Raw genomic sequence first — 15,392 nt, forward strand, 5'->3', positions numbered from 1 at the left:
TTTTTACATTATACCTTTACAAAATTAAAAAAGGAAATGTGAAACTATCAACAGAAAGAACTCAACTTAGTACAACTGTCTCCCCCTGTCACAAAAAAACTATATTACTCTATTGTTCATGTATTTGTTGTCTATGTAAATAATGTATAGCTTCAAAATATGTTTAAAACTACAATGTCAGTGAATTTGAGAGTGGTTCCATTTCCTCAGTCTCATTCCTCAGCTTACCAAAGAAAGTGGCAATGTCAGGCTGTTGTTTCGACATTTAAACATGACACAGTAATAAGTTCTTTCTTCAGTGCAGTAGTCCGTCGGTGATATCTCTGTATTAAGCAGAGACAGGTGTGGTGGTGTTACTCTCAATTTCAGCTGCTACAGCATCAGGGTTGTACCTGTACTTGTATCCATAGGGCCGTAGATGATAGGTGAAGTATTCCAGCGTGTACATCTCTACAGGGTAGATGTAGTGAAATGATACGATGTGATCTGAACAACATTCTGGGCCCTGGGGGAAAGAAGAACGACAGTCTGATTAGTATATTAATAGTCGTTTAGGTCAGGGGTTCTTCAACGTTTTCAGCCTGGGACCCAAATGAGAAATTCTGTGTTTTCCTGGGACCCAAGCATAGAAAAATATGCAACTATATATAAATATCAGTACATTTCATTGCACTTATGCCTAAAACAAATGCAATATAGACAAAAACAAATAACAATTAAATATCCATATAAATATATATTCATGTTAATTTTCCCCCATTAAAAACACTCTTACATATCTGTCTAGGTTGGAACTGTTGCTGTTAAAATACAAGAAATCATTTTCATTCTGAACTGGAATAAACGGATTGATCACATCCATGAGCTGTGGATGTTTGGTCAGGACGTGTCGTTTTATTAATTTGTTCGTCATGAGAGACTCATTACTAAGCACTTCCACACGCAAAACACATTGTGGGCGCTCCTCGTTATAAGTTTGTATGAAAGAGAGAGAAACTCATCGCTGTATATGTGTTTCATGACAATTGAGCTCAGTCAGAACTTGTGGCTAGCATCAATCCATTTGATAACAGCGGTGAGTGATGACGATTGGGAATGACAAGTCCACACCGCATCTTTTTTATTCTGTTTTTTATTAACAAATCAATACAGGAAGTACATGTGGGAACACAAGTATATATAAATAATATACAATGGACAATTGGGCTAGGCGGTACAATATCACATTACAGAAGGACCTTAAGGGACATACATACACTCATTATTCTAACAGCTTTTTTGTTAGTAGAGTATTTAATTGTCTTAAAATACAGTTCAATTTATTTTTGTGAGGTAAGAAAATGTGTTTATTTGTTTGTGAATTTACTTTTGTGAATATGAAATTTGGCCAAAAGAATAATGAAATGAATTACATAAAAATGTTTCAGCTTACTTCTATCATAGATAAAGAATCCAAGCAGTACATCTCTCCGCAATAGTGTAAGATCATAATAAATGTGTTCAATTATAAATCTACTAATGTCTTGCCACAGTTTTCTTGCATGAATACAATGCCAAAAAAGATGCAACACTGTTTCTGGGTGGTCATTACAAAAGGGGAAATTTGAGTTGATGCTTTCCTTAAACTTCTTCATATAGTGGTTGACAGGATAATATTTATGAATAATTTTAAAGGAAACTTCCTTCATTTTGTTAACAAGTGTGTGTGTGGCAACATCCAAACTTTTTTCCAACAGATATTATCAATAAATCCATTCCAATAAGGCATGACATAAGGACATACAACATCCTGCTGAAACAAGGTTCGTATCGCTCTGTTGTTGAATGGACCAAAAGAGAAACAAATCTTTCCTACTGATGAGTCAACAGGGTCAATAGAAGGTAGGCTCTGAGGGCCAGGTCTTGACATGTTCCTGAATAACATAGCAACACCTGAGGGAACGGCATCTAAAACAATTGCAAAATCTTTAGGTGTTACAGGGACCTTGTAAAGTGATAAGAATTCTTTATAACTGAGTAAAAGACCCTCTGCATTTACCAGTTGGCTCACCAATAGGATATTATTTCAGAAGCAATATTCTAAAAACAAAGAAGTATTTTTATACAATATATCCCGATTATTCCATATATAATATCTGTGTAGAGAAAAATTATGCTTATAAATTAAGGACCATGATAAGAAAACCTGCCGATGAAAAGCAGAACATTTCGTGGTCGTTAGTCTTGTCCCATCGCTGCAACTCCCATAAGAACTTGGGAGAGGCGAAGGTCGAGAGCCGTGCGACCTCCGAAACACGACCCAGCCAAGCCGCAACCCTTCCCTAGCCCCTACCCCTGGCTCCTACGCCTAGCTCCTAGCTCCTACCTCTAGCGCCCACCCCTAGCTCCTACACCCTGGCATAGACCCTTCATTTGCTGTAGATCTGTTTGCAGACACATATTGTCAACATCTCTTGTTTCTTTTCAATACCAGTGCCCCTTTAAAAAAGGTCAAATTATTTTCTTTTTGAAAATTGTCATGTGGAACTGAACTAATGTTTGTGTGTTTTGCAGGGTTCTGTGGGCCAGCCAGGTCCACCAGGTATCCCAGGAGCCCAAGGTAGGGGCATATTATCATACTGGACTGGCATGGTGGGGTGTGCGATAATGATCATCATTTTATTTTACCTTTATGTAACTAGGCAAGTTAGTTAAGAACAAATTCTTATTTACAATGACGGCCTAGGAACAGTGGGTTAATTGCCTTGTTCAGGGGTAGAACGACAGATTTTTACCTTGTCAGCTCAGGGATGTCAAACTAGCAACCTTTCGGTTACTGGTCCAACGCTCTAACCACTAGGCTACCTGCCGCCCCAGTTATCTGTATGTTCAGAGGGAAATTGGTTTTGGTACTATCACACTGACGTGGCACAATATTCTGTGTGCCACTGTATACAGTGTTGTGAGCTGTTATAACAGTAGCCGTGATTAACCATGCTAATCATTAGTCTGGTCTTCTTGTGACCTTCAGGGGGAGCCTGGGTTCCAGGAGCCAATGGGCCCTCGGGGGCCTCCAGGGGGTGGCTTTCCAGGAGAAAAGGTACAAACTTAGCCAACATGTTTTATCCCTGCGGGAATTGAACCAACAACCTGAGCCACACAGGACTGTAACTGCCAAACAAACACACACAGACCGGTTCAATGACGACATGGACACACACAACCATTTGCTGTTCACTATAAATGTTCTTGTTGATGTGCTTAACATTACTGTCATATTACTGTACACAGGGGGATTGGTGGAGACTGTGGGTGGAAGGGAGAATTTGGAGAGCCAGGGTCTGTAGGACACATGGTATGATAGTCTTCTGGTCCCATCATGGTTATAAAATAACTTATTTCATGGTTCATTTATATGTTGATTGCTAACCTGTGTCCAAACTTGCAGGGGAAATCTGGTGAGAAGGGGGAACCTGGCCTGACAGTGAGTAGAGCACAAAATGCATACTGTTTCATAATGGCACCTTTGTTAAGTCTCTCAACCATATTTTTATATCTTAATAACGTTTTCTTCTTCCTCCCACAGAGAGAGGATGTCATCAAAATGATCAGGGACATTTGTGGTGAGTTAAAACAGCTCATTGACTGTGAATGGATGTGTACAGAACATAAACACTATTGACTTACAGTTAGCTGACGGATCTTCCTTCTAAGGAACTGTGCCAAGAGCTCCCTGGAAAACAGTGGCAATTGTTACTATTGCTGGACTATCCTTTTCTAAATAGATCAAAATGAATATATTAAATGTTCTTCTGTTTGCTCTTTGGGTTCTAGGCCAGGTTACTGTAAAACACTTTGTGACAACTGTTGATGTAAAAATGACTTTTAAAATACACTTGATTGATCGATAAAGACACTCTTTCTGTTTGTTCTCAGGCTGTGGTCTGAAGTGCAGAGAGAGTCCTCTAGAGCTGGCGTTTGTGATTGACAGCTCAGAGAGCGTTGGACCGGAGAACTTTGAGGTGGTCAAGGACTTTGTGAACGCTCTGATTGACCGTGTGTCTGTGAACTGTGAGGCCAGCAGGATCAGTGTGATCCTCTACAGTCATTTGGACATGGTGGTGGTCAATGTGAAGCAGCAGTCCAGCCAGAACGATGTTAAGGTCAGTAGTATTGAAGCAGATGAGTACCTGTTGCAGACTGGGTTCAAATCCAGCGTTTCCTGCATGCCACAACTGTGTTAGCCTTCTGAGCTAATGTCTAGACATTCTTGAAGCAGACCTGTGTTCATTCTGCTGTATCCTTTTTCTGTCTGATGTTAATTACACTCACACATTCATCCACTGGTATGTCTGTCTGTCTGTCTGTCTGTGTAATTTCTCTGACTGCTGTGAGGAAGATGCTATACCTGGGCGAGGGCACCTTTATGGGTAGTGCCATCTTGAGAGCCAACCAGCTGTTCCAGGCCTGTTTGTCATCAGAGTGGTAAATAAGAAAGACCCGCTGTACGCAGAATTCCAGGCTGACATGATTGCTATCACCTCTGGCCCAGATGAGGAGCATGTGTACCTGATTGACGACTTCATGAGGCTGCCCACTATGTGGTTCTAGATCAAGTTCAAGACTCTAGATCAAGTTCAAGACTAGATGCTAGACTGCCTAGTATATGGTTCTAGTTGAGTTTTATTTACACTGACACTCATAGCAGTCAATACAACATGGAATCCATGCAAATAACATAGGCCTATCTAAATACATTGATAAAATAACTACCAGAACTTAATAGCTTGAAATTAGCTTGAGGTTGATGACAGTCTGTGTTAAACTGTGTGTATCTTGGTACAGCCCTGGAGAGTACGCTGCTGTTTATCTTATCTGTACATGGATTTCTTCACACATTCCATACACCCACTATAAATGTTTCGTCCATGGTAGGCTCAGATCTGTTTCCTTGTTCAGATTACATCATAATGTTACAAAACCAGTTCTCACAACCAGTTCTCGCAAGTAACAGACAGTTGTGCTTTGTTGAAAGAGAGTTGGGCCTTGTGCAAAGCCTGCACATTTCCCAATGTTGATGTCAGAGGGATGCACTGAGGACATGGGCTCCTGTCTATCTATGGCTGCATCCCAACTCTCCCAAGGATGTGGAGTGTGTAAGTGCATACTTTGGGATAAGGGTGGAGAATCGGGACACAGCCTCTCTATCAGTTAAAGTTTGACCAAAGATCAGGTGAACAACAGCACTGCTACACTGATGCTCCAGAGAGGACCTGTATACTCTATTTCTCTATTGTGTTCTTTATGTAGTCTGTGAACTACCCCCTGTACTGTACAAATATTCAACCTCTTTATATTTTTTATATTTTCACACACCCTTGTTTTTACTCATTGTGTTGCTTCAAATAATGGTCCATTAAAAGACACCTTAACTTCCAAACCAAAAACACTGAACTGAACAGATTCTCACAGGTCAGGAGTCTCATGACATAAAAAGATCTGTTGTGTACTGAACTTAGTCCAAATGTAATCTTTAGCTAACAATCTGAATTTAATATTTCACTAGACCTCCAGAAATCTGGAGAACACATTAAGTACATACTTCTATTTGAATTTTAATAAAAATATTATGTTATCCTCTGTTTTACTGTAAGTTGTAAAAAATATACACTTGACTGAAGAAAATATATATTTTTACATTATACCTTTACAAAATTAAAAAAGGAAATGTGAAATTATCAACAGAAAGAACTCAACTTAGTACAACTGTCTCCCCCTGTCACAAATAAACAATATTACTCTATTGTTCATGTATTTGTTGTCTATGTAAATAATGTATAGCTTCAAAATATGTTTAAAACTACAATGTCAGTGAATTTGAGAGTGGTTCCATTTCCTCAGTCTCATTCCTCAGCTTACCAAAGAAAGTGGCAATGTCAGGCTGTTGTTTCGACATTTAAACATGACACAGTAATAAGTTCTTTCTTCAGTGCAGTAGTCCGTCTGTGATATCTCTGTGTTACGCAGAGACAGGTGTGGTGGTGTTACTCTCAATTTCAGCTGCTACAGCATCAGGGTTGTACCTGTACTTGTATCCATAGGGCCGTAGATGATAGGTGAAGTATTCCAGCGTGTACATCTCTACAGGGTAGATGTAGTGAAATGATACGATGTGATCTGAACAACATTCTGGGCCCTGAGGGAAAGAAGAACGACAGTCTGATTAGTATATTAATAGTCGTTTAGGTCAGGGGTTCTTCAACGTTTTCAGCCTGGGACCCAAATGAGAAATTCTGTGTTTTCCTGGGACCCAAGCATAGAAAAATATGCAACTATATATAAATATCAGTACATTTCATTGCACTTATGCCTAAAACAAATGCAATATAGACAAAAACAAATAACAATGAAATTAAATATCCATATAAATATATATTCATGTTAATTTTCCCCCATTAAAAACACTCTTACATATCTGTCTAGGTTGGAACTGTTGCTGTTAAAATACAAGAAATCATTTTCATTCTGAACTGGAATAAACGGATTGATCACATCCATGAGCTGTGGATGTTTGGTCAGGACGTGTCGTTTTATTAATTTGTTCGTCATGAGAGACTCATTACTAAGCACTTCCACACGCAAAACACATTGTGGGCGCTCCTCGTTATAAGTTTGTATGAAAGAGAGAGAAACTCATCGCTGTATAAGTGTTTCATGACAATTGAGCTCAGTCAGAACTTGTGGCTAGCATCAATCCATTTGATAACAGCGATTAGTGATTTGGAATGACAAATCCATGGCTAACAGCGCATCATCCGCTGCCTGAACGACAGCGCTGCATCGGGTGGGTCGCGGAGTGATCTTCAAGAAAACTGCAGAAAAAAAGATCCGGTAAAACGGGAAGCACACGGGCACCTCCCTCTCACACTCGCGCAGCTGCCAAACTGAGCAGGGACCGCTGCTAAGCAGAGAGCGCAGATGCACTTGGCCTAATCAATAATTATACATTTACACTGACACGTCGCGACCATACTTTAAGAAAGGCTGGTTTAGGTAGTATACCAAATGCTGTATTAAGCCTGTATAAAACATTATACAAGTGTTTATATAACAGACATCATCAAGCTGCCTCACGATACAGTAACAAAATATAGGCTCTTGTCTTATGAGCCTTTCCTGCTCGCACAAACCTTGGCTACTTAGTTATAATAAGTACAAATCTATGAGTAAATATTTACTGTAGCTACTCAATCATAAAACACTTTGAATGCCAAACCCAAAGCATCTATGACACCTCTCAATATACATTACACATGATTGAGGGAGTATCACACCCACACACAGAGCTTGACATATAATTGAATAGAGTGATATGTATGATCATACTTGATGTAAGTGTCCACCTCATTAGGGTTAGGCTATGCTTACCTCTCTTGGTTTGTAGTGGTCGTATAAGAGATACCAGGGCCGTTTTCTGGGGGGCTCTTTGACCAGGTACATGTCTGGTGGGTAGGGATGAAACGTCTGCCTTCCCTTCACATCTCTGGAGTCCCCCGGCTCCACACCCATAGTCTCCATACACTTCCCTAGAGCCATGTCTTCTATGGTGGAGAAGTGGGAACATTTCCCAGTGTCGAATCCCTTGATGAACCTTCTGACGGCTTCTTTACTGAGGACATAGCCGGCTCCACCACTCATGTAACCCTGCTGGACGAACGGGCGGAACCTTCTCCCAAAGTATACAGGCTTCTCGGGGTCCTGTTTAGACAATGTGTGTCGGAGGTTTTCGATGACCACGAATGTGTCATCGTCGGCTTTGAGGACCCAGTCGTAGTCGTTGCGGTGGTGTTGGTAGATGTACTGGAAGGCTCTGATGGTCTTCCAGTAGAGCTGGTCTCGTCCCTCAGTTACGTTGAGCCCCACCGTGGGGAATTCTGTCTCCACTGAGCTCATGTAGAGGACTTTGTTGCATCGTTTGCCCCAGGTGGCCCGGATGTGTTTGGTTCTGGACTCCAGGTTCTTAGGCCCAGTCATGATCCAACACAGTACTCGTACATTTTGGGACAGGTTGGCTGCAACACTCCTGTCCTCATCTGAAAGAGTTCATTTAAAAATAATGAATAAAAAGTGTGGTCAATTAGCACAGGGTGTCCCAAACTCGGTGCGTGCTTAGACACCTCCTGTACTCCTTGTTCGCCCACGTCTGCGTGGCCGCGCACAATTTCAACACCATCATTAAGTTTGTTGACGACACAACGGTGGTAGGCCGGATCACCAACGACGATGAGCCAGCCTACAGGGAAGAGGTCAGAGACCTAGCAGTGTGATGCCAAGACAACAACCTCTCCCTCAACATCAGCAAGACAAAGGAGCTGATCGTGGACTACAGGAAACAGAGGACCAAGCACGCACCCTTCCACATTGACAGGGCTGTAGTGGAGCAGGTCGAGAGCTTCAAATTCCTCTATGTCCACATCACTAAGGAATTATCATGGTTCACACACACCAACACAGTCATGAAGAGGGCATGACAACACATCTTCCCCCTCAGGAGGCTAAAAAGATTTGGCATGGGCCCTCAGAACCTCTAAAAGGTATACAGCTGCACCATTGAGAGCATCTTGACTGGCTGCATCACGGCTTGGTATGGCAACTGCTTGGCATCTGACGACAAGGCGCTACAGAAGGTAGTGTGTACAGCCCAGTACATCACTGGGGCCGAGCTCCTTGCCATCCAGGACCTCTGTACCAGGTGGTGTCAGAGGAAGGCCCTAAAGAGTCTAAACTGTTCTCTCTGCTACTGCATGGCAAGCTGTACCAATGCACAAAGTCTGCAAGCAACAGGACCCTGAACAGCTTCTACCCCCATAAGACTGCTAAATAGTTAGTCCGGGTAGCTATTGGTAAACTACTTAACTATATGCATTGACCCTTTTTGCAACTCTTTTGACGCATCACATACACTGCTGTTGTCATGAACATGATGGGAGACAGAGAGCTGGTTTCAAGCGCAGGGCACAGCAGGTGTTGATTTGTAAAGGACCACAGGAGGAGGCAGGTAGCTGGGCCCAGGGGAAGGTAGAAGGTCATACACAGGCGGTCCGAAAAGGCAACAATACAGGCAGGGAAAAGGCTAGTAATGTCATACCTATCAGGCAGTAGGTTGATCACAGGAAATCCGATAGGCTTAGGTACAGGCAGGGAATAGGCAAAAGGCATTTTTAGTGAGGCAGGCCAAAACTATCATACATGGGAGGATTAAATTACAGTAAAACCAGCACTCCAACTAGAAGTGTGTCAGAAAACAATCAATACCTCTCAATTATGGGGTGCAAAGAACTGAACTAAATAGTGTGTGATAATGACATGCAGGTGTGTGAACAGGTGATCAGAATTCAGGTGATTGGGATCTGGAGAGTGAGCTGCGTTCAGGGGATCTACGTGTCTATTATCTATCTTGTTGACTAGTCACTTTATCCTTACCTATATGTATATTCTGTACAATGACAATCTAAATTATTCTGTGCTTTCAACTTTGTGGCAACAGTTTGGGAAAGGCCCTTTCCTGTTTCAGCATGACATTGCCCCTGTGAACAAAGCGAGGTCCATACAGAAATTATTTGTCCAGATCAGTATGGAAGAACTTGACTGGCCTGCACAGAGCCCTGACCTCAACTCCATCTAACGCCTATGGGATAAATTGGAACGCAGACTGTGAACCAGTTCTAATCGCCCAATATCAGTTCCTGACCTCACTAATTCTCTTGTGGCTTAATGGAAGCAAGTCTCCACAGCAATATTCCAGCATTTAGCGGTTTCCTTCCTCTCTGGCAATCTTTGTAGTGACTGGGTGTATTGATACACCATCCAAAGTGTAATTAATAACTTCTCGATGCTCAAAGGGATATTCAATGTCAGATTTTAGTTTTTACCCATCTACCAATAGGTGGGTTTTCCTTCTTTGATAGGCATTGGAAAACCTCCCAGGCCTTTGTGGTTGAATCTATGTTTGAACTTCACTTCTCGACTGAGGTACCAAAAATCATGTTAAACACATTGCACACAGTGTGAGTCCATTAATTTATTTTGTGACTTCTTAAGCACATTTAAACTTTTCAAGACATTTCAGCTTTTCATTTTTTATACATTTGTAAAAATGCCTAAAAGCATAATTCCACTGTGACATTATGGGGTATTGTGTGTAGGGCAGTGACACAAAATCTCAATTTAATAAATTTTAAATCAGGCTGTAACACAACAAAATGTGGAAAAAGTCAAGGGGTGTGAATACTTTCTGAAGGCACTGTATTTGAATCAGCTGTGTAGTGATAGGGCACCCAAGTTTTTTTGTTGGGGGGCCAGGACCGAGTTTGGGAAACTGTACTTTATCCAAAGTATTTGGTTGTCATTGAAACAACTGCATATGGCCTATGCAGGAATCAAACCCCGAACAGTAGTGTTCCCAGCACTGTGCTCTTATCCACTGGCATCTTGGAACCAGAATTATTTCAGGAATCACAGATGTTAGAAGATTCTCTCACACACACAAAAAAAGCTTTCTACTTAGACCTTACATCGTCATAGCAAGTAGAGAAAACCTCAAAACACATTTGTTTACATTACATTCGTTTTTGATGAATAACATTTTACTACAATATTGGGATTAAGAAAGCCACAAATAAAATGCAGTGAATGGATATTCAGAAGTCAATTACCTGAGTGCATGTGTCTTGGAACCCTTTTGTCATTATGAACTCCACTGGAGTTACCCAGTGAGAAAACAGCTGGTTTTGCAGTGCTGGTGTCTGAGTAAACAATGTATTGAATAGACAGAAATCCTATACACAGCCCAGACACAAAGGGTACCAGTGAAAGAGTGATCATAATTCCCCTCTTTCAGACCAAACCCTGTGAGTGATACAAAAAAATAAGTGAGTTAGGGCAGGTGAACAAACACTTGTTAATTCCAACCTGTCAAAAATAATTTGCAAATATGCTATATACAATATACAACTGACGTTGATTGTGCTATCATGTTCAAGATCCCTTTACAAGTGGGGATGTATTTAAAATAAAGGATTGTAATAATGACTCTCAATCAAAGTTACTGTTACTTTTAAAGTTACAATAACACATTTTGCAACATTTTGATATTTAAATATTTTGATATTATCGTTGGTAATTTTTACTGGAAGAAAACGGGCTTACCTGTTCACGTAAAAATGTTTAACACAAATATTCTCCTCTGATTGTGGATAACGCATAGAAGCATGGATTGACAAAAGTAAGAGCACATAGCGGTGGGAGTGAGTTTTATAGGCAGGTGAACTCATGGTTTATCAGGTACCTCCTATACTCATGCATGGAATGTTACCAAGCAGTTTGTCTGAATTTTGCCATGTCTGATACATCTGATGACGAGACTGCGAGTATGTATGTGCGCTAGTAGGCTATAATTGACACATTTTCAGTCTGTGCATGATCATATCCACTGATACAAATGGTATCCGTATTTGTTGTTTAAATTCGGATATTGAACGAACGGTATACGGATCGTGCTTTCATACATTTACCTGCAATGACTTTATTTTTTTATCTTTATCTTTGAGGGAGGGAACTCAAATAAAAATGTCCTGTTTTTATAAATAACAACTTTGTAACAGTTCTATAACATGTTCATAACCACTCTTTATAATACTTGTCTCAGGTTACGATGGACATTAAGAATCCCCTGACTGATTTGGTTTTTGTCGTTTAGGCTACTGCTTAGTGCTGCAATGCATATATAATTTGGTTCAAGTCATTTCCATTAACTGGAACATATGAAATTCACGTGAATTAACTTTACTTCCAAATACAAATTCACCGCTAGGGGGCACTATAAGAAAACAGTCATCTTGAGGTTTTCCGATCCAAGTCTGTGAATGGTCAAAGTAAATTCTACTTCCGGGATAAACAAGGGCACGCTGTTTTGTTGAATAACTGTCCTTGTTTTAATGTGACTAAGTTGACAAAACTGCACATCTACAGAGGTATTTGCTTTTATCTGAATGTGTCATGCGACATTTGTCACGAAAGGACTTGTGAACGGGACGTTTAGCTTGAAACCTGAAAGTTGTGAGTTCGAGCCAGCAATCACAGATTAGTATAGCTAGTTTAGTTAACATTCACCTTGTCATACAATCAGCCACCAAGTTGTCTTTGAAGGAAAGTCAAGTAGCTAACCGTCATACATAGTTGGCTAGCGATCTTACTAGATTTATTTGTTTTTGCGTGCTTCTCTTGCCAACAACTTCATGGCGAATCCTTCCCATGTATCAAGAGTTTTCTCTTTGTATAAGAGGATTCTACTGTTGCACCGGTTCCTGCCCATTGATTTGAGAGCGCTGGGAGACCAGTATGTCAAAGATGAATTCAGAAGGAACAAAACGGCGGCGCCCGAGGAGGTCACTATCTTCATGAGGGAATGGGGGGTAAGTTGGCAACACTACAGAACACATTGCATGTGCACGGTCAATACATATACATGTGTAGCTAATAAATGAAATTGATAAGCACGTACTTATACTTATGGTCATGTTAGTTATTGCCTTGAATAGAGGATATTTGGGGGGACAGGAGATTTAACAAATATCGTTGGTCCCTTTTTTCTAGAAGAACATGTGCCGTTTAATCCCTCGCCGCACGATGGCGGTGTTTACCATAATTCCAGAGCCTAGACAATATCTCTGCATCTCTGATTCAAGATTTTAGCACAGCACACAATGAACATATGTTATTGATCATCAGTATTGTAGTACATGCAGCGTATCTATTAAGCCCACGTGAATCTTTGGGTTCAACCCATTTATCTGGTTGTCATATCCATGACCGTTTTTATTTTAAGCCATTCAGATATTTTATTATTAGGTTATTGACAGCTGTGTAAGTACCCACTAGTGACCACTTTCAAAGCTGTAAAAAAACGTTGGTGTTGAGGTGACCCCCAGATAAACACATTTTTCAGATATGTTTTGTATCTTCTCAGACCATACTTTATGTACAATTAAAATATGAATGTGCATATATATGCACAGGATAGCACATGTCATGGGCATTAATGACTATTTCTTACCAATTGAAAATATTTTTCATGCTAGTTATTGAGCCTGTATGTCACAGTCACACAATAGCAGCATCATTTGGTTAACTTCTACAATATAATAGATTTCAGGCATTCACAGCTTACATTTTGAAATGCATTTAGTCTTATTTTACTGTTAAATGAACCTTGTATTGTTATTCATTTTCGTCAGTTTGTAATTTTTCTCAGGTGAGCTTAAAGCGGTGGTCACCAACCTTTTCAGAGTCAAAATGCAAGCCGAGATCTACCGCTCACATGTATTGTTGTTCAGACCATTTAAAAACATGATACTGATGGTCAGTCACAGGGTCCACCTCTCAACGTCCCTCCGCTCTCTCTTTCCTCCACTGACACTGTCTTCCAGCTGATGGCGAAACTCGAGTCGCCTCATGCACAAATTCATGATACACTTTCCTACTCCTTCATTACAGTTGGTTGTAGCAGGAGTGGAAGTAGGAAGAATGCAAATTTTTTGGCTTATAAAAGTGTTGAATAAAAAGTGTTGACAGTGCTGAGTAAGAACTTAAACATAAACTCACTTTTATAAACAGTCTTTGACAGTTTCTCTCTAGTCATGGATTTAAATGTTTTGAAATCTCACAGTATCAACTTTGCTGTACCTTTCTTTTACGCCTGCTATGTTAATGCGGACACAGTAATCTTAGCCATCCGATTAGCCAGCGGTCGGCATTTAGTGCACTTGATTTGTACCTTCAGACACATGAAATCTAGATCAACCGGTACCACTGGCTTAAAGGGTGCAGTAGCACAAAATGTAAACGGCAATAAAGAAATGTTGTTCTATATCATCAACACTAGCGTTGCATAATATTGTAGTCTATAGCAGCGGTCCCAAACCACCGGGCCGCGGACATTCGCTACCGTGCCACACGGAAAGGATAAATATTATTATTTTTCTTTATTTTTTGGGGTAAAATAATAATTCTATACAATTATAGGCTATTTGTGCAGTAATTACATTGAACTTGTTGCAGTCTGTTGGTCCCTTTCTCACTACTCTAATATCTCTGTCAGGCCCACAACAGTTTACAGACTTTGAACTTGAGTAATACGTGCTCAGCGAGTTCATCACGGTCTGCGTGAGCTGTGTTGCCCGACAACTTTGTACTATGTTAGCTGACATGAATAAAATAAATAATAATAATAAAATGTTTTTGCCGTGGTCCATGCTCAATCAGGCACGATGCACCCCCAAATATTTTAGTCACTTAGTTGAGACAATGTTCAGTTGTCCCTTTAAGGGCGGAAGGTTGCCGTGGTAATAGTGAAACTCGCATGTCTCTGAATGAGACTGAATCTCTGTTATTCGCTAGCACATGCAGCAAACTCAAACTAACATTGAAAAATAACTTGGTGTGTGAACAAAAGGAAGTAAATAGCCAAGAAGCACGGGGACAAAGTCACACTTCTAGACTTTCGGCTAAATTAGACAAACTTCTGTGTGGTGGGCTTCATTTTTAAAACCTTTCAGCATTTCACTTAGATCTACAGTGCAAGCACAGCATAGAAATAGAATGAATAGAATGGGAATCCCCATTCAAGTCAATGGTGTCATAATGGATGCCCGATTCGTATCATATGTTACGAATCCAAAACAGATAAGCCTTATTTACGCAATTATTCAGACCCTTTGCTATGAGACTCGAATCCTGTGCATCCTGTTTCCACTGATCATCCTTGTGATCTTTTTACAACTTGATTGGAGACCACCCGTGGTAAATTCAAATGATTGGACATGATTTGGAAAGGCACACACCTGTCTATATAAGGTCCCACAGTTGACAGAGCCTGTCAGAGCAAAAACCAAGCCATGAGGTTGAAGGAATTGTCAGAGAGCTCCGAGACAGGATTGTGTCAAGGCACAGATTTGGGCAAGAGTACCAAAAAATGTTTGCAGTATTGAAGATCCCCAATAACGCAGTGTCCTCCTACATTCTTAAATGGAAGTAGTTTGGAACCACCAAGACTCTTCCGCGAGGTGGCTGCCCGGCCAAACTGAGCAATCGGGGGGGAAGGGCCTTGGTCAGGGAGGTGACCAACAACCCGATGGTCACTCTGACAGAGATCCAGAGTTCCTCTGTGGAGATGAGAGAACCTTCCAGAAGGACAACCATCTCTGCAGCACTCCACCAATCAGGCCTTTACGGTAGAGTGGCCAGATGGAAGCCACTCCTCAGTAAAAGGCCCTCTTGGAGTTTGCAAAAAGGTACATAAAGCCTCTCAGACCATGAGAAACCAGAGTCTCTGGTCTGATGAAATCAAGATTTGG

The 15,392-nt window shown here is 40.8% G+C and overlaps 3 protein-coding genes across 9 annotated transcripts in view; 2 read left to right on the forward strand and 1 right to left on the reverse strand.

The window, feature by feature from the left end:
• The window catches only part of LOC139391789 (otolin-1-A-like), a 48,252-nt gene extending 42,472 nt beyond the window's left edge, over positions 1-5,780 (forward strand). For all 4 annotated transcript variants that reach the window (XM_071139336.1, XM_071139337.1, XM_071139334.1 and 1 more), the window contains 7 exons: positions 2,554-2,599; positions 3,011-3,079; positions 3,271-3,334; positions 3,428-3,463; positions 3,566-3,602; positions 3,916-4,142; positions 4,379-5,780. In XM_071139336.1, coding sequence (XP_070995437.1) covers positions 2,554-2,599; positions 3,011-3,079; positions 3,271-3,326 — 171 coding nt within the window. In that variant the 3' untranslated portion in view covers positions 3,327-3,334; positions 3,428-3,463; positions 3,566-3,602; positions 3,916-4,142; positions 4,379-5,780. The remainder of the gene's footprint in view (positions 1-2,553; positions 2,600-3,010; positions 3,080-3,270; positions 3,335-3,427; positions 3,464-3,565; positions 3,603-3,915; positions 4,143-4,378) is intronic.
• LOC139391788 (glycoprotein-N-acetylgalactosamine 3-beta-galactosyltransferase 1-like) lies at positions 5,587-10,887 on the reverse strand. Its single transcript, XM_071139333.1, has 3 exons — positions 10,695-10,887; positions 7,408-8,072; positions 5,587-6,175 (listed from the first exon to the last, which is right to left on the reverse strand). Exons 1-3 carry the CDS (start codon positions 10,861-10,863, stop codon positions 5,999-6,001), a joined length of 1,011 nt encoding a protein of 336 aa, XP_070995434.1. The 5' UTR covers positions 10,864-10,887; the 3' UTR covers positions 5,587-5,998.
• Positions 10,888-11,933: 1,046 nt separating this feature from the next.
• Positions 11,934-15,392, forward strand: part of LOC139392253 (protachykinin-like) — a 90,377-nt gene continuing 86,918 nt past the window's right edge. For 2 of the 4 annotated variants that reach the window (XM_071140104.1, XM_071140106.1), the window contains exons 1-2: positions 11,934-11,977; positions 12,323-12,452. In XM_071140104.1, coding sequence (XP_070996205.1) covers positions 11,976-11,977; positions 12,323-12,452 — 132 coding nt within the window. In that variant the 5' untranslated portion in view covers positions 11,934-11,975. Of the gene's footprint in view, positions 12,453-15,392 lie in introns of all 4 variants that reach the window. The other 2 variants (XM_071140101.1, XM_071140103.1) reach the window with 1 other exon arrangement.

Source organism: Oncorhynchus clarkii, chromosome 32 (genome assembly GCF_045791955.1).
Source record: "Oncorhynchus clarkii lewisi isolate Uvic-CL-2024 chromosome 32, UVic_Ocla_1.0, whole genome shotgun sequence".
Classification (NCBI taxonomy): domain Eukaryota; kingdom Metazoa; phylum Chordata; class Actinopteri; order Salmoniformes; family Salmonidae; genus Oncorhynchus; species Oncorhynchus clarkii.